The 23902-nt window shown below is 32.0% G+C and overlaps 1 protein-coding gene and 1 long non-coding RNA gene across 3 annotated transcripts; one reads left to right on the forward strand and one right to left on the reverse strand.

Annotated features, from left to right (window-relative positions):
- Nucleotides 1–1800: 1800 nt before the first annotated feature.
- LOC127501958 (probable methyltransferase-like protein 24) lies at nucleotides 1801–23506 on the forward strand. 2 transcript variants are annotated; one of them, XM_051874322.1, is made up of 6 exons: nucleotides 1801–2131; nucleotides 5021–5296; nucleotides 10009–10107; nucleotides 10655–10791; nucleotides 15438–15675; nucleotides 20563–23506. In XM_051874322.1, exons 2-6 carry the CDS (start codon nucleotides 5060–5062, stop codon nucleotides 20884–20886), a joined length of 1035 nt encoding a protein of 344 aa, XP_051730282.1. In that variant the 5' UTR covers nucleotides 1801–2131; nucleotides 5021–5059; the 3' UTR covers nucleotides 20887–23506. The 2 variants fall into 2 exon arrangements, with proteins under 2 accessions (XP_051730282.1, XP_051730285.1); XM_051874325.1 differs by having other exon boundaries at nucleotides 1807–2131; nucleotides 15450–15675.
- LOC127501986 (uncharacterized) lies at nucleotides 15524–19334 on the reverse strand. Its single transcript, XR_007926753.1, has 3 exons — nucleotides 16414–19334; nucleotides 16218–16303; nucleotides 15524–15659 (listed from the first exon to the last, which is right to left on the reverse strand). It is a non-coding gene; the product is annotated as an uncharacterized LOC127501986 (long non-coding RNA).
- Nucleotides 23507–23902: the final 396 nt, after the last annotated feature.

Below are 23902 nucleotides of genomic sequence, written 5' to 3' on the forward strand. Positions count from 1 at the left end.
AAAAAAGTTGGAATTACCTTTGCAGCGATATATACTGTTAATGAACATCCGACGCCGTCCACATTGCTGAGAGCGACGGGTGTACTGTATGTAAATATCCTCTCAATAACAAAATAAACACAACAAAAATGACAGCGGTGAGAAACAGCATCTGATCATAGTGATGTGGATATGTTTGAACCAGCTCTGCGATTCACCGGCATCATGTCGACAGATGAGGTAATTAAAATTACACTGTTATGAGTTTGATTATGATGTATATTTATTAATCCCTTTTCTTTGTTTGACACATTGACATCGGCATCATCCTGAAAATTATTAAACATTCGTTTAATGTGTCATAGAACGGAAGAGACGCTCTCGGCAGCGCGCGTAACCGTCACATCCTTTTGAATTTCCCGGCAAAACCGTCCCGGGTCCTTCACATTTAAATAAGACTTTCATAGACAACCTAGGAAGTCGGGGAGGGTCTCGTTTTTTAAGTTTCATTACAAGCTGTTCACACATTGGCAATAAAGCTATTAATACATTAACATTTGTACATAGGATTATATTTTAGGAGACGCAGAATTATTGGACTAATCTGCATAAGCACTTGTGTCATGTATAGCAAATATAGGACTCTGAACTCTTCACACTGACCTGAATTCACTTTGAATGACACTGAACTACAGTACGCTGAACTTTAGACATAAAAATACACTAATACACACTGCTATTGATTTCTGGTGTGGAGTATTTGAGTTTCTGTTTTGGTGCATCTTAAAGTCACACACATAGCAAATGCATATATATATATATATATATATATATATATATATATATATATATTCACTTTAAATTATGTTGCAATTATGAGAAATAAATCACGATTGCCGTTTCATTTCCATAGATTATAACAGATCTGAGAGTGAAAGATGATTATCAGTCGATAATGACTTTTTAGTCTCATATCATGGAGTGCAAAACTCATGTGGACTACTGTTATTAGATTTTTATGGTGCTTTTTTGGGTCTTTTTTGTAACTCGTTAGTGTTACAAAACCATGTAGCCTTAATAAACATCTTCATTTGGGTTTCAAAGAAGAAAAAAAGCCTGTATTTCTGTCAAGTTTCAAATTCTTCTCAACACGGGTCATGTCAGAGAATACAGGACATCATTCTGAAAGAAAAAAAGATTTAGAGACATGTAAAGCAAACCAGAAAGCACTGAGACAGAGATAAATAAATATATATATAATGTAAAAATATAAAAAATAAAATATTAAAATAACTGTTAATATTATATTAAAATATATTTAATTATCAGTAAATGAAAATTATGGGGTGGATGTCACCATTTTAATTTTTGTAAAAACAGGTCTTAATATGATTTCTGTTTTGGGGTGAAATATGATTGGGATATATGGCACTTTACCTGAAATGTAATTCCTAAAGTCACCAACAAGTGTCAGTCTTGCATTTTATATGCTATACTGTTATAAAGATCTCAATGATTTACATCAGAATTTCATCACTTTTTGTCCATATAAATATCAGCATCTGCAGCATTATTGCATATTTTTGCCTCTGAATAAAATTAAGCTGTTTTTTCCTCCAAAAAAGTTGTTACGGGAAAAAATTAAAATAAGAAATATGCTGTCAGCTTACATATTGATTATTATCTGATTTTAAAGCTTGTTTTAAGTCATCTTGTGATGGCTACTTGCTCCCTAGAAAGAGTTACAGCATGTTGATGTAAAGAAAACAGTATCAGACTGTCAGATGATGGAGAACGCTTTCTGTGTGTCTACTGTGATTGTGCTGAGGGGCGGAGAGTGTGTGTGTGTGTGTCTTTGTCTAGAGTTACTTCAGCTGTCCAGAAGCATATGGGTGGAGAGAGGCTCTGGAAACGTGTGTGTTTATAAAGAGAGGCGCGGCCTAAAGGGGGAGTTCCAGACCTCCGAGTGACGACTGCAGTTTTCTCCTGCGCTCAAACACTCGCAGCAGCAGCGTGAGAAGATGTTTACCAACGCCGGACTCCGTATCCGAAGACATTCTGAGCGTCTGAATGCAGAGAAGAAAGACAGAAGCGAATGAAGCAAACGCTCAGACATGAAGAGCAGAAGATCAAGAAGCACAGGCTGAAAGAGGTGGGCGCTACGAGCAAAATACTTTACAGGAAGGTCACATTAGTTAATAATGCATTAACTAACAATGAGAAATACCTATTTATAGTGTTTAGTAATCTTTGTTAATGTTAGTTAATAAATATAATATTAACAGATACAACTTTTGATTGTAATAATGTTTAAATTAACATTATATATGATACTTTAAATGCTTTAGAACTTTTATTTGTTAACCAATGTAGTTAACTAATGAAACCTTATTGTGAAGTGTTACCGGTTAGTTTTAATAGTTTCATATCACAGTAATGGTATGCGTCACATTATTTTATTAATTCAACAGAAATTAGTATGAAATAATCTGTTTTTGAAAATCCAGAAAATGAAAAACTGTCCAAAATATACTTTATCTAATTTTATTTATTTGGATCTTGATGGAATCAAATCCAAATATCAGATTTATGTCAAATAAATCAGTGTAAAATAGATTCACGTTATGAAAACTAAAGAGTTAAACTAATATTAGAACAGTTTCGACTTTAGATTTGAAGCTGATAAACAGACTTGAGACGCACATCATGCAACAATTAATGCAGAAAGTTGACATTTTTAGTTTACTCCGTGTTTCTTTGTCACTAAAGGGGTCATGACATGAGAAATCAAATTTGCCTTGATCTTTTGACATACAAGAGGTCTTTGAACCATTAAAACATCCTGCAAGTTTCATATCTTAGAACGCCCTCCTCATTATAAACAAACATTTATTTAATCAAGCTCAGAAAACAGTTTGTTTTGATATTGCGGAATCTGTGACATCACATGGGCAAATAAATTTGCATATTTCCGAATAGTTACACATCATCACACCATAGGCCCCGCCCACTGTTACCATAGGCCCCACCCACGTTTGAATTGGCTGCAAAATTAATAACAGTGCAAATTCAGCGCAGAATCCTCTGCTTTAGACCACAGATATCAGATCAATAGTGCTGAAACCAGGAGAAACACTGTGTCACGAACAAGTTAAGGCTCTCCAGTCCACAAATCACCATGGATTTAATGTAGTAACATGGTATTGTGGCACTCAAATACTCGAATGCTTTTACATTATTAATTTCAGGGTTCGTGCAAACGTTTGAGAGTGAAATTCAAGCAATTTTCAAGGACACTTTTTCCTGCACTTAAAACCTCTAAATATTATCAATTTTTAATGTTATTTTTAATGTGATGATTTGTAAAACTAAAAGGTTAAAGATGAAGAAAAACTAACACTATGTTCCTAATATTTTGGAAGTCTCCTACAACAGGTTTACATGCATGCAGGGTCAAACAACACTTTCGTTTTCTCATAATATACATTTAATTTCACTTCAGCTCTCAATGATTCGTAAACGACTCGAGTAGGACGTTTCTCTATGGTAAGTGTCACTTTAGTTTATTTATAAGACGTGACAGCAGCGTCACTGTTATACTTCATGTAGGTGCACCTGTGGGAACTGTATCAGAATGCCAAGCGAAGCTGAAAACAGAAGATAAACATTTAGGCCAGATGTGTGCAGACTTTTTCGTCATAACTATTAACAAAGTAAAAAATGGCTATATCAATAATCATTACAGTGAGTGTTTACTGTTTACAGAAAGAATACTTAAACTAACTAGTTAGTGTGGACTAGCATCTTAACATCCTATTACAATACAGATAGAGCTCCACTCTACTGTAATAATAAAAACACAGAGGGAAAAAAAACAGTTTGTTTTGTATGTTGTAAACTCCCACGTTAGCCGAGCACAAACGTGAATAGCTGATAATGCATTAGACTTTGTAAACAATACTTGATCATTACTCCAAGTAATAAGACAGACAAGCTGCATTAATCGACTCATTTTTAGACAATACTGGACCCACATCTGAATAGCAGAACTACAGTAACATGAGTTAGCCGGTTAGCAGGAGAAATACAGACTAGAGTGTACGTTACACAACATAACATACAAAACGACGAATTTTGAACGATTGCTAGAAAATATAAACATCAATTATTAATCATATTTACAGGTTGAGATTAAGAGGAGCAAGATGGTCCAAATAAACTCGGCATTGATCCATATTTTAAGACCAAGCGTTTTGTGAATCTTGCGTTAAATTCCCCGAGGTTTGAGAAGCAGTCGTCAGTGAAATGACGGGAACACAACAAAAGATTGTACTGCTGTGGTATTGTTGACTGCTGTGGCGTCTGCGCGCGCAATAAGTGGGCGGGCAATATGCTAACGTCACAAAGAAACAGCTTGGGATTCGTTTTACAAACGACTCGTTTAATTGACTCAGTCGACTCTTACTTTTGAGAGACAATAATTATATACGGTGCACTTTCAGATTTAAAACTTTGCAGGATGTTTTCATTCACTTAGAGCTGTTACACACTACATGAAAGGTACTTTTCAAAAATCCTTAATAGGGGCACTTTAAAAAAGAAGACATGAAATTAGCACTAGATGGCGGCAGAGAAGCACTTATTGTATATGGAAAAGTAGGAAAAGTCTCATGAAAAACAAAAACTTTTTTTAAATTGTGACTGAATTACACAGGATGCAAGTAAAGAGTGCTTCTTTTATAATCACTGAAGCTTTCCCGGATCTTGTCAGAGGATTATATGTTTGTTCAGAGCATTTGACTGAGTCCCAGTGTAACGAAGAGTTCAACTTTTGTTGAAAGATGAAGCAGTCGACTGTATTAGATCTGACAGCAGCTGCATCACAAACCACAAGTAAAATCCACGTGCAATAGTGAATGAACCTCAAGGATCATAACTCCATGTCATGACCCCTTTAATATTATAAATCAGTCCTGTGTGCTGATAGCTGCATGAATATCTAACACAGTACAAAATGTATAGCAGAGTCTGTATATTCCAGATGGAGACGCACACGACTGAAAAGTGAGCGAGACGTGAGATGAGACTGCAGCGTACCTACAGGATGAACAAGTGTTTCCTGCTGCGCGCGAGTCTCCTGCTGTCGCTGCTGTGCGTCTGCGCTCACGTCTACGTGGAGCTCAAGGGCTTGTGTCTGACGGCGGCGGTTCGACTCCAGAAACAGACCCCGAATCGCAGGCATCAGAAGGCCGTTACCAGGGCAGCTTTGGCTGATGCTGCATCCACGTGCTGCCGGCCGCTGAAACATCACAGACAGGTGAGAAACTGCTGTTAATGTGAATGACTGCATTCAGATCTCAAAACTCAGCAGTTCTCAGTCGGTTTGACTTCAAGGACCGCCACGATATTTCTGATACTTCTGCTGTAATGACAAAGTTGCTCATTTTTTTTTAGACATTTTTATTTACATAAACTAGGAATGGCAGTATATTAAAATTATTAAATAAAACAATTATAAATAATTAAATTAATTCAAATAAAATAAGTTAATTTTTTTTTTATTTACATAAACTAGGAGTGGCACTATATTAAAATAATTAAAATAATTTTAAATTAATTAATTAGAATAAAATAAATTGACATTTTATTTACATAAACTAGAACTAGGGCTATATTAAAATAATTAAATAAAATATTTATAAATAATTAAATTAAAAAAATAATTAAATTAAACTTTTTATTTACATAAACTATGAGTGGCACTATATTAAAATAATTATTAATTAATTAATTAGAATAAAATAAATTGATGTTTTATTTACATAAACTAGGAGTGGCACTATATTAAAATCATGAAATAAACAATTATAAATAATTAAATTAAACTTTTATTTACATAAACTATGAGTGGTACTATATTAAAATAAATAAATAAATAAACAATTATAAATAATTAAGTTAAATTTGTATTTACATAAACTAGAACTAGGGCTATATTAAAGTACAACAATTAAATAAAATATTTATAAATAATTAAATTAATTTAAAAAAATTATTTACATAAACTAGGAGTAGCACTATATTAAAATAATAAGTAATTAAATTAATTAATTAATCAAAATAAAATAAATTAACTTTATTTACATAAACTAGGAGTGGCACTATATAAAATAATTAAAACAATTATAAATAGTTAAATGAATTCAAATGAATTAACGATAAATTAATAATTCAAATAATTCAATGAAATAATTATAAATAATTAAAAAACTAAATTAATTAGAAATAATAATTAAAAGTTATTGAATGTTCATCAGGGTTTGCACTATTTATTATTGATGAATTTACACAACTTTAGTCATTTGTAAATAAAGGGTTTTTGTAAATTATTTTTACTCACAAATAGCAATTTAACATGACATAACTAAAAGTAAATAATAAAATTGGCTTTTTAAGATTTTATTGATTTCCATGACACTACCAGGTCTAGAAATCTTATTTTTAAAAATTAATTTATAAATACTAGGTTTTCCAAGACTGTAAGAACACAGTTTGGTTCCAGTCGAGACTATAAATCCTTCCGGAGAGTTTTGGTTCCCTTTGACCCGCATGATATATTTTGACCGTACAATGGAAGTCGATGGGAACCGAAACTCATTCTTCAACATACATTCTTTAGTGTTCAGCAGATGAAAAACAGGTTTGGAACGGAAAAATAAAATAGCAGTTGTTGAGGGAACAAATAAGTATATGACGTCAGCTTACATATTAACTTGTTTGAAATCATTTTAAGTCATCATGAGTGCCCTCGGTTGAGAACCACTGATCTATATTCTTACTAGAAAGAGTTACAGCATTCTGATGCACAGAAATCAGACTCTCAGATGATGGAGAACGAAGCAACTTTAGATTAATAGGATCCATCAGACACTCAAACGTGCTTCTGTTCTCCATTTTCGCTGGTATCCTGTTTATGTTGCTGACTGTGCATGTCAGAAACACTCTTAAACAAAAGCGTATTCATGCTCTTCTGAAGACTTTCACACTCTTGACCTCTGACCTGAGTCTAACACCACACAAAGATCCCCTTCAGTGCACTTGGACTATTTACTGCAACTAACCTGCTAAAATGACATGAATATGCATGAGTAGAATGCTACAGTCATGAGCTCATTAACATATGCCCGCCCACATTTATTCAGTAACATGATGCATTTGATCAAAAGTGTCAGTAAAGACATTTATAATGTTGCAAAAGATTCTATTTCAAATAAATGCTGCTCTTTTGAACTTTCTATTCATCAAAGAAAAATTCAGCTTTGATCACAGGAATAAATTACACTTTACTATATATTCACATGGAAAACAGCTGATTTACATTGGAATAATATTTCACAATTTTACTGTATTTTTGATCAAATCAAGAGCCCAAACAGAGTTGGATGAAACTGCATCATTTTTTACACACAGAAGAAGCGTTTGACGGCAGTGAACCGCTGTTATATTTGGAGATATTTTGGGTTAATGATATTCCCTCATATTTCAGGCGTCCCACTTCTCCTCTACCATATCAAACTCTTAATTTAAAAATCGCAGTTTGTAAACGAGCGCTGAATGTGTTTGCGTGTTTCACAGCGAGTGTTTGTATAATACGAGCTCTGAATCTGAAGAGCGGCAGCAGGAAAGACATCAGGGATTGATTGAATCCAGCTGTGGAAACAGAGCTGCACGTTCAGATTTTGCCAAGTAAGATCCACATCTTCTGTTGGTCCTAGAACAACATTAAGACCCCTGAACCCTGAAAATCAGATCCACAATGAAAGAAAAGCACATTATAAGAATGTGTTTTGTGTTGAGATTGAGATACTAATTTTTTTTTTCATTAATATTTTTAATTATCTTATATATATATATATATATATATATATATAATTAATACACTAGACTATACAGATATTAAAAAAAAACCTTACTAAAAAAAATTACAAAAACACAACAAAATTACTAAAATTTTTAACTGGCAAAATATATATATATATTATATTAATAAAATGTAAAATTAGTACATCAATGAAGATTGCACGGCAGACAGAGAAGAAAACATTTACTAATATTTATGAAGTAACCCGAAAGGATGATGATGATTATGAAGCAGTGCTACTCTTTCCTGAAACGAGCCAGATGTTGTTCTCATGCTGAACTCGTGTTTGTTTGACGTTTGTAAGCGGGACGGAAAAATGCAGCTCTAATAAAAGACAGCGTCTGTGGATCTGGAATTCTCTGACAAATAAAAATAGAAACAGATTAAAACAAGCTGGAAAAAACTGATCCTTCCAACTCTGAAAAACACGAGAACTTCTGACAGAGTTTGATTAGAGTCAAACAAACCAACATCACAGATGTGTGATAATATTGATAATAGACACTTACCGATGTTTGTGCCGCTGTTTTCCCGCCAAAATGACATCACTACCTGTCGGATGATGATGTCATTGAGGAACTGGCAGGGATTCTACAAAAGTGATATTGAGGACGCAAACTGATTATCAATGCAAGCAATATTCTCAAGACAACACATTTGGTTTCAGTTGGATAAAGATTCAAAGTTAGTTATTAAATTATTTAAAATTTTTTTGAGAGTTTCTGTGTTAGTGCAGCACCTGAAAACATAGATCATTACAATTTCATGACATTATTTTCACGACAATTAATAACAGTGCTGTCAAATCGATTATTCACAATTAATCACGTCTAATGTAAAAGTTTGTAAAGATAACAGTTCTGTCAAACCGATTATTCGCGATTAAACGCATCTAACGTAAAAGTTTGTAAAGATAACAGTTCTGTCAAATCGATTATTCGCGATTAATCCTGTCTAACGTAAAAGTTTGTAAAGATAACGGTTCTGTCGAACCGATTATTCGCGGTTAATCAGATCTAACATAAAAGTTCGTAAATATAATAGTGCTGTCAAATGGATTATTCGCGATTAATCCCGTCTAACGTAAAAGTTTGTAAAGATAACAGTGCTGTCAAACTGATTATTCGCGATTAATCCCGTCTAACGTAAAAGTTTGTAAAGATAACAGTTCTGTCAAACCGATTATTCGCGATTAAACGCATCTAACGTAAAAGTTTGTAAAGATAACAGTTCTGTCAAACCAATTAATCACAAATAATCGCATCTAACATAAAAGCTTGTAAATATAATAGGGCTGTCTAATAGATTATTCGCGGTTAATCACATCTAACATAAAAGTTCGTAAATATAATAGTGCTGTCAAATGGATTAATCGATTTGTCAGCACTAATCTATTAGTATGAATAAATAAAAAATATTAAATAAATAAACAAATAAATTAGTGTTTCTTTGTAAGTTAGTCCAGCATCTGGAAACATGAAAAAAAGAAAACAAAAATATACACAAAACTAAAAAAATTATTTAAAGTTCACCTGTTCAATATTTTATACAGTATTTTAAGACCAGTGTTGTTATTTTTAACTAAAACTAAAACAACTAAAAATCATTTTCGGTGATTAAAATAAAGCAGAAATAAAATAAAATATAAATATTAGGTGATTAAACCTTAAAACAAAAAAAGCAATTGAAATAAATATGCTTAAGTCAAAGTATTAAAATTACAAAAGCTAAAACTGAAACAAAAATGAATTCAAGCTAAATAGACATTTAAAAAAGAAAACTAATAAAAACGACAAAAACTAATCTAAAATTTAAATAAAAACTGAAAATATAAAAAATAAAAGCAAATTCAGAATATTTATAAAAACTATAAAAACAAAATACAATCTCGAGCTCTCAGACAGTCATAAACGATAGTTTATCTGTTCCAGATCTTCACTGATGAATCTTCAACTTTACAGAAAGATTAAAAAAAAGACGAAGAGCTTTCAGAATCTCAGACAGAAAAACACAAGGTCATTCATTTCTCAAAGACAGTTTGCTGAAGTCTATAACCCTGAAGAAGCTCCACTGAGGGGTTTTCAGCAGTTTTCTGTGTATTTGTGTAGATTCCTAGATGGAAGATCGACCTTGAACCGTGGGCCGCAGAGACGCGCGGCTTACAGGAGGAAGCCGATCGATTCCTCAGATACATCTCTACACCGCAGGTACAGTCTCACGCTTCACTTCAGGCTTTAATGTAAACGCTGTTCTCAATACCCCAGTTAAAGTGCTCTATTATGCTGTTTTAAAGGCTTCTTATTTCTCTCAGAGTCTGAAAACAGTTTGTTCGAAGATTCGGTCTCTAAGCCCCGCCTTTCTGAGAGCTGCTCTGCTCTGATTGGTCAGAAATCAAACGCTCATTATCATATCTGAGTATCTGACACACAGTGATACGAACAGTAACGATGGCGTGGGTTTTACCGTATCAATCTCATCAAAGTGGATTTGCTTTGGCAGCAGAAAACAGTGTCTTCTCGACATGAACAACACAAACCAAACTCTTTCAGTCTCAGATAAACTACAGTGATTGAGGGCGGGGCAAAGAGACGCTGCTCAGCCAATGAGGATCATAGACTGGCATTATGCAAATTAGAGTGAGACTGGAATTACTGACGACTCGTTTCACTAACGATTCGAAAAAGCATAATAGAGTCACTTTAAATCAGTCGCCTGCAGGACGAGATGAATGATGGATCTTCTGTGTGTTTGAAGGTGTCCTGTGAGAGACCAGCGTCGGCACCGCCCATGCTTGACAGAGAGGATCATGGGTCTTGGGTTCTGTGTTTGGACCGCCGGTTCAGTCTGGCCGAGCGTATCGCGTCGAAACGCTGCCGTGTGTATTCTCTCAGGTCAGTCTGTCGCGTTTTCACACACTAAAAATGAACAAACCCAGCGATTGGGTTAATTATTTTGACCCAACATGCTGGGTAGTTTTATTTAACCCAACTATTGTTTAAAAATGACTATATGACTGACTTAAAATGAACCCGGAAATTAAAAATCAGACACATAATTACTAGAGGAAACAATAATAATCAAAAGGTAAACATAAAGTTTATTGTTTAATTATTGTTCATTAAACTTATTATTATTAAATGTTCATTTCCAACCTATTTTGGGTTCATTTTAAGCAATAAATATAGTAATTTTTAAACAATAGTTGAGTTAAATAAAACTACCCAGCACGCTGGGCAAACATTTAACCCAACCGCTGGGTCAAAACAACCCAATCACGGAGTTTGTCCAATTTCAACCCAACTTTAGTTGTTTTTAACCCAGTATTTTTTAGAGTGTAATAAACATCTTTACCTCTCTGTAATGTTAAAATCCTGAGTATGATCATCAAATCGACCCTAATTAGATTCAATATATTTAACACTATGAAAAACAAAACAGTAAATATTTAACATTAATATTTATCACACATACATAATGTTACAGTCGTATTAATACAGTGTTATTTAACCTGTCCATAAAATTGCTGTGCATTATTATCTATGTATATTATTGCATAATATTGCTTTTAATGTTCAGTGTTTGAAGGATGAGTAGAATAATGTCATCTTAGTGAAAGTGCTTATTGCGTTCACAGAGCGAACATTTCGCTGATCGTTTACGGTTTAACAGAAGTTACTCCCATAATTCGTGCAAAGCATCATGGGCCGCAGGAAAAAGGTGGATAACTTTTGCCACTTTCTGAAGGAAATCTGAGGTGTTTGTGCACGCAGAACATCTGTCAGCACACAACTGCGGCTGACAGGTACACACTTGTGCGGCTCTGCATGAACACACAAACACACACAGGGTCGTGTCAGGATTCATGCTGTACATCCTTCCTGCACTCAACATGCAAAATCAGCAGGTTTCACTGTGTGTGTGTGTGTGTGTGTGTGTGTGATGCATTACAAACTAAAACGCTGGCATTATAATCCATGCATGTGAAAGTCTGTCTGACAGACTCCTGCCCTGCAGCGTCTCTCCTCATAATACAGTCAAACTTCATCAGCACACGCCAGTTGTACAGACCACTTCTGACACGAACAGACTTCACACATTAAATCAAAGATCTAGAAAGTTGAATGTTATGAAGAAATGAGTCATATTTCAACATGAAATCAAAGAAAAAGGGGATCATTATGATGCATTGTGGTATTATTTTCATCACAATTAAACACATTTTTCCTTAAATTCTCATTAGTGTAATGCATTTTTTTTAAATAATAAAAATATCACGGTAATATTATAATGAAAATCATTAATTGACAAAAAAATGCAACCGTACAATTTAAACAATATAGTAGACTAATGGGAATTGTGGGGTAAATTGTGTTTAATCATGAGAATAATGTAAAAATTCAAAGAATAAAAATAAAATGTAAATAATAAATAAATAAAATAAATTAACCAATTCCCATTTAAATTTTACGTCAATAAATTAAAGTGCATATACATGCTTAATTTTCTTAAATAAAGCACGTACACAAGATTAATTTCCTTTATAAAATATAATTATAGTATAAATATTTTTAAACTAATTTTTTCCTTTCGATTATAAAATGAAAAAAGGCCCAAAGATGTTCTAGATATTTTTTTGAGATTCATTTACATTTACTTTCCCAATAATGACGTTTATTTAACAGAAAAAAATTAAAAAAGTAATAAATGATAAGTAATAAACAAACAAAGAAATAAAATTGACAGATTTCCAGTGAAATTTTATGTCAATAAATAAATAAATAAACCAAAATTTACTTAAAAACAAATAAGTAAAAGCACATATACAGGCTTAATTTTCTTTATAAAATAAAATATGACACAAAAATATGATATTTTTTGAGAGATTTATTTACATTTACACATTTACTTTTTGGGAAAGAAAATGGCATTTATTTAACAGGAAAAAAAAAACAAAATAACTAAATAAAAATGAAAATAATAATAAATAAATAAATAAATAAATAAATAAATAAATGTGACCGATTCCCAGTCAAATTTTGTCAATAAATAAATCAATTATTTTAAAGGACGTACAAAGGCTTAATTTTCTTTATATATAAAAATATATATATATATATATATATATTCCCTTTTGATTTTAAAATGAAATATGACACAGAGATGTTCTAGATATTTCTGTGAGATTCATTTACATTTACACATTTGCTTTTTGGTAAAGTAATTTCTGTTTATTTAACAGAAAAAAGCAAAATAAATCAATAAAAATGTAAATAATAACGAACAGACAAATAAAACTGACTGATTCCCAGTGAAACTTTACATAAATAAATGAATTAAAAGACATACAAAGGCTTAATTTTCTTTATAAAATATAATTTATTATTTTTTCCTTTTGATTTTGAAATGAGATATGACCCTGAGTGAGATTGATTTGGCAGACGCTTTTTAATTTACTTTTATGTAATGTTTATGTAACAGCCAAACCACTCCTAGAAAGTTGTCAGATCACCTCAAATGATCCCAGAATCCTCTGCAGTGCAAACAGACTCCGCGAACACCAGCGCCTCCGAGCAGAACTCAAGACTCATTACAGTCAGCAGGCTGAATGAATCATTCATGACGAGCGCCGCTCGTCCAGAGCGACCGGCAGCGGATCTCGAGCACGTTTGACCCCTGCAGCGCTGCCGCGGCTCGTTTCAGAGCGGATCCTCCTCCAGATCTGCTGTTTTAGTCACATCATGAGTCTGGTGCTGTTCAACAAACGCTCCAGAGCTCTTTAACATGATTTATACAAGCTGATAAAACATTCTGCACATCAAATAAATATAGATATAAGTTCACAATTGCATGCAACCTACTACTCTCGCTCTTTTTGGAACATACAGTATATATACTGGTCATAGTATGCAACATTTCTGTATGCATAAAATATGAGTACATTTGCACAAAATATGCAGTACAACCAGAATATACTGTGTGGAAGATAGCTGCTGAATTCATAAAGCATACTCATATACTACCAGCATACTAATATTGTAGTATGCTACCAGTACGCTTTTCAGCCTGTGTTTTAACTGATCAGATTGTCCAAATTTGAGATGTTTTTACAGAAATTAAAGATTATAGATGGAAATACCTGCAGCTTTATTTTCGAGATGACTCGATTAACTGGATTAGACGTTATAATACAGTCTAAAATGATTGTCATTACATACTATTTAGCCGGTAGTGTTTAGTATATACTGTGTTGTATGCTAGTATCGTATTTTGAACAGTATTAATGCGTCAAGTCGCTGTATAATCAAACTATATTATATCATCAGAGGTTTTCAGGTTATTATAGTAAACTAAAGCCATAAAAAATTTGTTACTTAAACCTTAACTGATATTCAGTGATATTTCTGATTATTCAATTAATATAATATATTTAATAATAATGTTTTAAGCAGATTTATGTTATAGATTTATGTTTTTAGATTTTAAAACAAGAAATAAATATTTGTAAGGAGTGTTAAGGTCATTTTATTTCAAGAGAAACCTTAATTGAAGATATTTATGTCAAATTTTTATATCAAAGATATTTATATAAAAATTCATTAGAGATTAATAGATTTATATATATATATATATATATATATATATATATATATATATATATATATATATATATATATATTTCTACATATTTATTTATAGTTTAATTTGATGTACTAAAATAAACTAAAACTAAAATTCCAAATCTCTCTCTCCCTATATATATATATATATATATTTCTACACACACATATACTGTATGTATAAATATATATAATATAAACAATACAATAAAATTACTAAAACTTAAAAATCACTACTATAGTTATATACTGTAGTTATACACACACACACACACACACACATTATATATATATATATATATATATATATATTTTTTTTTTTAAGTTTTAGTGATTTTGTTTTTGTCATTTTTATTAGTTTATATTTTTTATACATATATATATATATATATATATATATAACTAATAAAAATGACAAAAACACAAAATCACTAAAACTTAAAAATTACTAAAACTTAAATTAGTACTATAGTTATATGGCTGGGCAAAGTCGATTTTTTGATTCATTGTTTTTTTTAAAATATGGTTGATTCGATGTCGATTTTCAAAAGCCACGTATCGATTTTTTGGGATCAAAAACAATAACTATTTCATTAATTTATTACTTTTTTGTAGTGGGGCCAGTGAAAATGTATTGAATTAATTGAATCGAATCGAAAATCGGGTCGAGAATCAAAATCAAATCGAATTGAGACCTCAAATCAGAATCAAATGGGTTTGGGACATCTGAATCAATACCCAGCCCTATACATATATAAAAAAACTATTCAAAATATTAATTCTAACTATAATAGTATCTCAGTGATACTGAAATACACTGGAGATTTTAACATGATTAAGGGTGTAAAAATGCTTCTTCCCGTTCAGCCGTTACTGTGGTAGAATCACAGAGAGCGTGAGAGATTCTGACGGTGATCCAGTGTGTGTCACAGGTTAGGAGCGGAGGATGATGGTCTGGAGCGGCTGTTAGCCGGATCAGGCTGTGAGGTTCACTGCTTCGACCCCAGTATCAGAGGAGCTCACCTGCAGGACGCACACATGTGGCTCCACCGGCTCTCCGTCGACTGGAGGGACCCGAACCCCGCCGTCCCGGCCCAGAGACTCCACAGCGGCACCAAGAAACTCGCCGCCATCCTCAACGACTTCGGCCACAGACAGGTGATGAGAGCAGCGCCGAGAACAACAAACATTTTATCAGTATCTTTCAGTACTTTCTTTCTATAAAAAATAAAGAAAATTAATTAATTTATATATATATATATATTTTATTTCATTAATATAATATAATTAATAATTTAATTATATCTTAAATCAAGTTATTTATGGTAAATGTAATTCAAGAGAAACCTTATTAGATATTAATATAGAAGATAATAGATGATAAGATGAGAATATATTAATATATATCAAAATGAATTAGAGGTTAATAGATTAAAAAATAAAATAAATTAAAATAAAATACTTGCATGCATACATAAATAAATGAAAGAAATGTTTATCTCAAGACATTTATGCTTTTGTTTATGGTTTGATCTTCTTGAAATGCTTCTTATTTATCAAATCCAGTGATAATTGATAATTGTGATACATTGACTGAAATTGCAATAAAATAAATACAAAATGAAATACATTTAAAGAAATCCAAAAGTCAAATGAAGTGGTCAGAATTGGTATCTGTGCCAAAATAAATTTCTAATCACCTGTCATATTCATATTTCAGACTTCACCCTCATTTTTTCCATCATCTGCCTGAGCAAGTTTAGTCTTTGCACTTTAAATCCACGTCCTTGAACAAACACAGACATTCAACACACACACACACACACACAAGCAATTATAGTGTCCATTTCTGTCAGGTGACAAAACGCCGCTCCAAAGACTCTAACAGGTACTCACAGGTTATTGATTGTGTGTGAGACGCATCATTTACTGCGAACACAGCAGAAGCTTTACGTTTGCTTTCTCCAGGCTTTCAGGAGCATCTGTGTGCAGCGTGAGATACAAGAGCGTCTTGTGTTGGATGATTCACTCTGATCTGCCTGAGAAACAGAAATAGAGATGTTTAAAAACGGTTAACATTAGATGTGATTTTTCGTGATTAATCTATTTGACGGCACTAGTTTAAACTAAACGTCTTCATAGTTTAAAAACACTTAATATTAGATGCGATTTATTGCAATTAATCGATTTGACGGCACTAGTTTAAACTAAATATCTTCGCAGTTTAAAATCGGTTAATATTAGATGCGATTTATCGCGAATAATCGATTTGACGGCACTAGTTTAAACTAAACGTCTTCATAGTTTAAAAACGGTTAATATTAGATGTGATTTATTGCGAATAATCGATTTGACAGCACTACTTTAAACTAAATGTCTTCATAGTTTAAAAACGGTTAATATTAGATGCGATTTATTGCGATTAATCGATTTGACAGCACTAGTTTAAACTAAATATCTTCGCAGTTTAAAATCGGTTAATATTAGATGCGATTTATCGCGATTAATCTTTTTGACGGCACTAGTTTAAACTAAACGTCTTCATAGTTTAAAAACGGTTAATATTAGATGCGATTTATCGCCATTAATCGATTTGACAGCACTAGTTTAAACTAAACGTCTTCATAGTTTAAAAATACTTAATATTAGATGCGATTTATCGCGATTAATCAATTTGACGGCACTAGTTTAAACTAAACGTCTTCATAGTTTAAAACAGTTAATATTAGATGCGATTTATTGCGATTAATCGATTTGACAGCACTACTTTAAATTAAACGTCTTCATAGTTTAAAACAGTTAATATTAGATGCGATTAATCACGATTAATCGATTTGACGGCACTAGTTTAAACTAAACGTCTTCATAGTTTAAAAACGGTTAATATTAGATGCGATTTATCGCGATTAATCGATTTGACGGCACTACTTTAAACTAAATGTCTTCATAGTTTAAAAACGGTTAATATTAGATGCGATTTATCGCGATTAATCTTTTTGACGGCACTTTTTTTAAACTAAACGTCTTCATAGTTTAAAAACGGTTAATATTAGATGCGATTTATCGCCATTAATCGATTTGACAGCACTACTTTAAACTAAACGTCTTCATAGTTTAAAAACGGTTAATATTAGATGCGATTTATCGCGAATAATCGATTCGACGGCACTAGTTTAAACTAAACGTCTTCATAGTTTAAAAACGGTTAATATTAGATGCGATTTATCGCCATTAATCGATTTGACGGCACTACTTTAAACTAAATGTCTTCATAGTTTAAAAACGGTTAATATTAGATGCGATTTATCGCGATTAATCGATTTGACGGCACTACTTTAAACTAAACATCTTCATAGTTTAAAAACGGTTAATATTAGATGCGATTTATCGGCATTAATCGATTTGACGGCACTAGTTTAAACTAAACGTCTTCATAGTTTAAAAACAGTTAATATTAGATGCGATTTATCGTGAATAATCGATTTGACGGCACTAGTTTAAACTAATTGTATTCATAGTTTAATATTAGATGCGATTAATCATGATTAATCGATTTGTCTGCACTAGTTTAAATATCTTCCTAGTTTAAACAGTTAATATTAGATGCGATTTATCGTGAATAATCGATTTGACGGCACTAGTTTAAACTAATTGTATTCATAGTTTAATATTAGATGCGATTAATCATGATTAATCGATTTGTCTGCACTAGTTTAAATATCTTCCTAGTTTAAACAGTTAATATTAGATGCGATTAATCAAGGTTAATTGATTTGACAGCACTAGTTTAAACTAAATGTCTTCATAGTTTAAAGGCAGTTCATATTAATTTTAAAAGGTCCTGAAGTTTAAGAAAGAGACGAGACTCTTTCTGGGTCAAACAGAAGAGAGAAAGCTCTAGAAAGCGAGCGAGAGGTTGACGTGAGTCTCTGACGGACGCGCTGCAGGTCTGCTGGTTTCATCTCTCATGGGTTTGTGTGCAGTAATCCAGGTCAGTCTTCTGCACTGCCCACCTTCACCAGCTCGTCCTCAATAGAGCGTCCTACTTTCCCTCGTCCTCCTTGTTTATATCTCCTGACGACGGCACCATATGGAGTAACTGCAGCTCAATGCCAACGCTGAAACGCTGCAGTCTTTAAGAAACGGAGGCAGAAATGTGTGAAACACCTGTTCGTTAGATTATAGTTAATTAAAAACTAAACATTTACCCATAACACATCTGTCAGATTACACTGTACATGCTGAGATGACGATGTACATGCTGAGCTTTAATACTTGGCGACAGTATTAGTGATTCTTGCCTTAAACGCTCCTCATAATAAACTGCCTTCCCAGCAGCCCTTACGATCATGGAAAGAGACCAAAGCCATTATAAATCACTAATGAAATCTTTCAAATGTGTCTTTGATTATCAGATGCACTCCAGCAGTTCTCGCTCCCGGTGAAACTGAGGACAAACACAAAACTTCAACTATTAATCGTGGTTTGAGACGAAAAGTAACGAGCCGAGAGATTCGGCACAGTCATAAAGAGTTGTGAACAAACCGTTTTGCTTGCTGTATTCCTGTCAGACTTCCAGAAAATGCTGTAAAAATATACAGATTTAGCAAAGATAAAAACAGTGGTGATCTCGTAACAACAGAGGCATGTGATTGGCTAAGAACTAAAAATAAGGAAAACTTTTCCCCCTAGTTAATATGACTATACAATAAAAATAATAAAAAGTATTATTTTATTATTATTAAGAAGAATATTTTATTCATTTATTATAAAAAAATACATCAATAAATATTACTATTGCGATAATACTGTAAAGTAAAAATGAGCATTTAATAATAATTATTATTATTAAATATAATATATAATTATTATAATATATATTATAATATATAATATTATAATAATTATTATTCTGAATATTTTTAGTTATTTAAATTATAAAAAATTAAAATCCATAAATCAATAAATATAAATGATCAATTAATATTTATTTAACATTATTATTCAGAATAATATTTTTATTAAAATTATAAAAATCAAATCAGTTGCAATAATATTGCAATAATATTATTAAAGTAAAAACAAGCAATTAATAATAATAATCGCTATTACTCAGAATATTTTATTATAAAATTAAAATCAATAAAAAATATTGCTATTGCAATATTAATATTGTACTGTAAATAATGAGCATTTAATAATAATTATTAAAAATATTATTCAGAATAATATTTTTATTTAAATTATAAAAATTAAATAATTTAAGAAATATTACTATTGCAATAATACTATTGTACTGTAAAGTAAAAATGAGCATTTAATAATAAATAATAATTACTATTATTAGTCAGAATATTTTATTATAAAATTAAAATCAATAAAGAAATATTATATATTTTATATTATTATATATTATATTTATATAATATATAAAGAAATATACAATATTACTATTGTACTGTAAAAAATGAGCATTTAATAATAATAATACCTGTAATAATTATTATTATTTAGAATAATATTTTAGTTATTTAAATTATAAAAATTAAAATCAATAAATATTGATATTGTAAAAATATTGTATGGTAAAAATAGTATTTAATAATAATTATTAAAATTATTATTCAGTATTTTTATTTAATTAATATTTTATCAATATTTTTATTTATTTATTGATAATTCTGTTAAAATATTATATTACTATTGCAAAAAAAACTATTGTACAGTAAAGTAAAAACTGAGCATTTAATAATAATAATAATAATAAAAAACAGTAATTTTACAACAGCCGACTTCATTTCTTTTCTTCTCAACATTAGAGCTTTTATTTTGGTGTAAAAGACTTTCTTTATAAATGACAAACTTGATAAGACGGTTGGCACGTTTCTCTTGGATTTACACAGTTCACGTGTGTCAGGTTGGAAAATATGTAAATCCATATAAATACAGAATATTGTAGTTTACAAGATCTCCTAGTCAGTTTGATTCAGAAAACTGTGTTAATGATGTCACTTCCGTGTCAGTAATAACGAACGCTCCTCTCAGGTGGATGTCCTGAAGGTGGACCTGGAAAGCGCCGAGTGGAAGATTCTGGAGAACCTGATTCTGGAGCAGGTGCTGGACTCCATCGGCCTGCTGCTGCTGGAGCTGCACCTGCACTGGGCGGGGTTTGAGGTGGGCGGAGACGAGCCCTCGGTGGTCCGCTACTGGTTCAGCCTGCTCAGGGAGTTGGAGCGCGCTCATTTCCGCCTCTATCACAGCTACAGCGACCCGACCAAACCGCGCCTGTTCCTGCACAGAAACCTGCAGAACACCAGCAGCTCCTTCGTCCTGGGATGGGTGAACACTCAGTTTGTGCCGCGAGGATGATCAGGCTCTGTTCTGAAGAGAAACACTTCATAACGCAAACCCAGCGGTCTTGGGTTGATTAGTGCGACGTTCTCAACAGTGTGTGATTAAACGCCTCCGTACGGGATTAAATCAACACGTCAATGAACGAGACACGATTAAAGACACCGTCAATCATGACTAAAGTCATAGCGAAGGTGCATACATGATGTCACACAGTTTGCTTTCAGTTTTACTCAAGATACCATCTCTTCTGACAAGAAACGATCGTAACAATAGGGGAAAAGCAAACTGAAGAAACTCAACTGAAGAAAAAGAAAAACACAAGGCGAAATCATCAAGATGACATGAATCGCCATGAATCAGTACTATGGTAACACTTTACTCATTATTTTGAGACATGGTACCATGGTAATACTGCTGTTTTAAGGGCATGTACCATGTAATATTGCAGTATATGAACATGGTTATAGTACATATCAAAGTATCATGGTAGCACAAAATATATAATTATATAATGTATATATATATTAAAATTACATACATTTTAATTAAAATCAGTAGTGTGTGTATATATATATATATATATATATATATATATATATATGAAGAGTTTGGTTCCAAAACACGATAAACGCCATTTTTTAAAAAAAATTGAGTTTCCCCCAAAATCAGTATCGGTATTGAAAAGTCATTTATTAATTTTGCGCAAAATGCGATATCCGTCGTGTTATTCTGTCACGTTTTTTCCCTTTCTTTTCAAAACACGACAAACGCCACTCTCCCTTCTCTGCAGAATGCGATATATCCGCTCGACCAATCACAGCGCACCATTCCACGCACTGTGAATAGTAATGCCGGCGCTCTGAATACACCCGGCATCCTAGTTTTCCTTGTACTTTGTGATCAACAAAAACAGAAAAATGAATAATTTTGACGGCATTGACGAACCTGCGGTGGTTTATTTTTAACCGTGCGGTGGCGCCAGATATTCTTTAATCAGTAATGACAAACGGAGACATAATTAATTTATAACATTAACAAGATGACTCGTTGAATTCATTTTGGGAGCGACGGCTGAATGTATTTTTAGTAAAATGCCTGTATATAAGAATAGTATTGTCAGTTCAGAGGCTGTCATAAATGTCAATCAACTTACTTTGTTGTGTATTTTCAATATGAAAAATAACTTTTATATTGATCCAATGGATTGATTGCATTTTGGGGGGAAAATAATCAGTTTTTATAATAAATCTTTAAAAATCAAAATCTAGATTTGAATTTTTAATGTTATTATAATCAAAAGATGCTATGTGAAAGTTTGAAACAGAAAATAGTGGTTTTCATCTTGCCGCTTTCTTGGTAAAGAAAACACATTTTTACTTAAATTAATCAAAATGGAGTTATAGCGTTTTGGATCCAAACTCTTCATACATATTAGTGGTCAACTGATATATTGGCTGATATTTGATATTTTGTAATTATCGGCATCTGTTTAAGTTTTTCCTTGTTCATATTAAAAATAACAAATATTTAGCAATTTTATTAGGATTTTTAAATTTTTTTAGGATTTTTTAATTTATGAAATTTTAATATATATATTTATATATATTAGGGCTGTCAAGTGATTCAAATTTTTAATGAATTAATTACATGATGTGGCGATTGATTAATCTAATTTTGGCTGAGAAATTACCCCTAAAGTCATTATTGTGTAAAGCATCGAATAAACATCACAAAAAGTAGCTTCAGAAAGAAATATTTTATTTGATTCAACATAGAATTTATTACACTTACTCTTTTGGACCACGAGGTTGAGTAAATGATGACTGAATTTTCATTTCTGAGTGAACTATACCTTTAATTTCTTTTTAATTAGTATGGAAATATGAAAAACTAAAACTGCCAGTAGGTGGCGGTAAATGTCTTAATGATTAAGATTCATTCAAACGGCTGATTCAATCATGAGTAATTGTTCTCTTCAGGCTTGTTGATTTGAAGCGGCGCTACACACGGTGTATATCAAAGTACCATGAGAGTGAATAGAAAATTAAGTGTTAAAAATGAACGTATTGTTTTTTTACCATAATTAATTAATCGAATTAACGCATTAAATTGACAGCCCTAATATTTACAAGTTGTTAACTAATATATCAGCCGATATTTGACATTTTTTAATTATCAGCATATACGTTTTTCTGTCTGACTTTTATTTTGACATTGCACTGCTGATTTTATTAATAAAATTATGTAATTTTATTATATATATATTTTTATTAAATTATAATGCTTCTAATTAATTTTGTACTACAAATATAATAAAAATATAATTCTACCTTTTTTTTGTACTGCAAAATTGATTTAAATCCATTTTGATCAAACATTCATGCACCACACAAGTAGTACCCATGATGCAAAGCGCTCGACCAGCTCACAACTGATTCCAACTCAGTACTCTATTAAACAAATATTGAATGAAATTTGCGTTTCCCAAAAGCATCATAAGTAGATTATAGAAATCACTGGCGCCAGTGATCTACGATGCTTCTGGGAAATGCAGAAATATTTTCAGTATGGAATAAAGTATATTTATGGTATATTTTGTAAGTGTTGCTCAATAAAAATGGGCTGAAATCAGGAATATTGTGCAACTTTTTCCACAGAAAGTGAGTGAATTCACTCAACAAAAACCAGGTGTATAAATATATTTATAAATGTCACGTTCCTTGAGTGTTGGAGAGTTTCACGCAGTGCATTCTGGGATTGCCTTATTCGTGAAGAATGGCTAAACTGAGGTTATCTTAATATAGCATCATTTTGCACTTCATTTTCTCAGAAAGTGTTCAAGAGTTTATTCTGAGAAAGATGTTTACACAGACTAAAACTAAGAAACGCTCTTTATTTTCATCTGTTAATACTGAAGATAATTTACAGTTTGAACAGACGCAGATATTAATGAACCGTCGATGTTTACACGACTCAGGATTCTGATTGGCTGACATGAATAACAATCCTATAATGACAGACTCACCGTGAG

Source organism: Ctenopharyngodon idella, chromosome 20 (assembly GCF_019924925.1).
Source record: "Ctenopharyngodon idella isolate HZGC_01 chromosome 20, HZGC01, whole genome shotgun sequence".
NCBI classification, from domain to species: Eukaryota; Metazoa; Chordata; class Actinopteri; order Cypriniformes; family Xenocyprididae; genus Ctenopharyngodon; species Ctenopharyngodon idella.

Excerpts from the sequence above, each read along its gene's own strand:
- LOC127501958 (XM_051874322.1), top strand. The coding sequence starts at position 5,060 with ATGAGACTGCAGCGTACCTACAGGATGAACAAGTGTTTCCTGCTGCGC. Across the intron at positions 10,108-10,654 it reads GATACATCTCTACACCGCAG|GTGTCCTGTGAGAGACCAGC; the intron begins GTACAGTCTCAC and ends GTGTGTTTGAAG. Across the intron at positions 10,792-15,437 it reads TGCCGTGTGTATTCTCTCAG|TGTGTGTCACAGGTTAGGAG; the intron begins GTCAGTCTGTCG and ends ACGGTGATCCAG.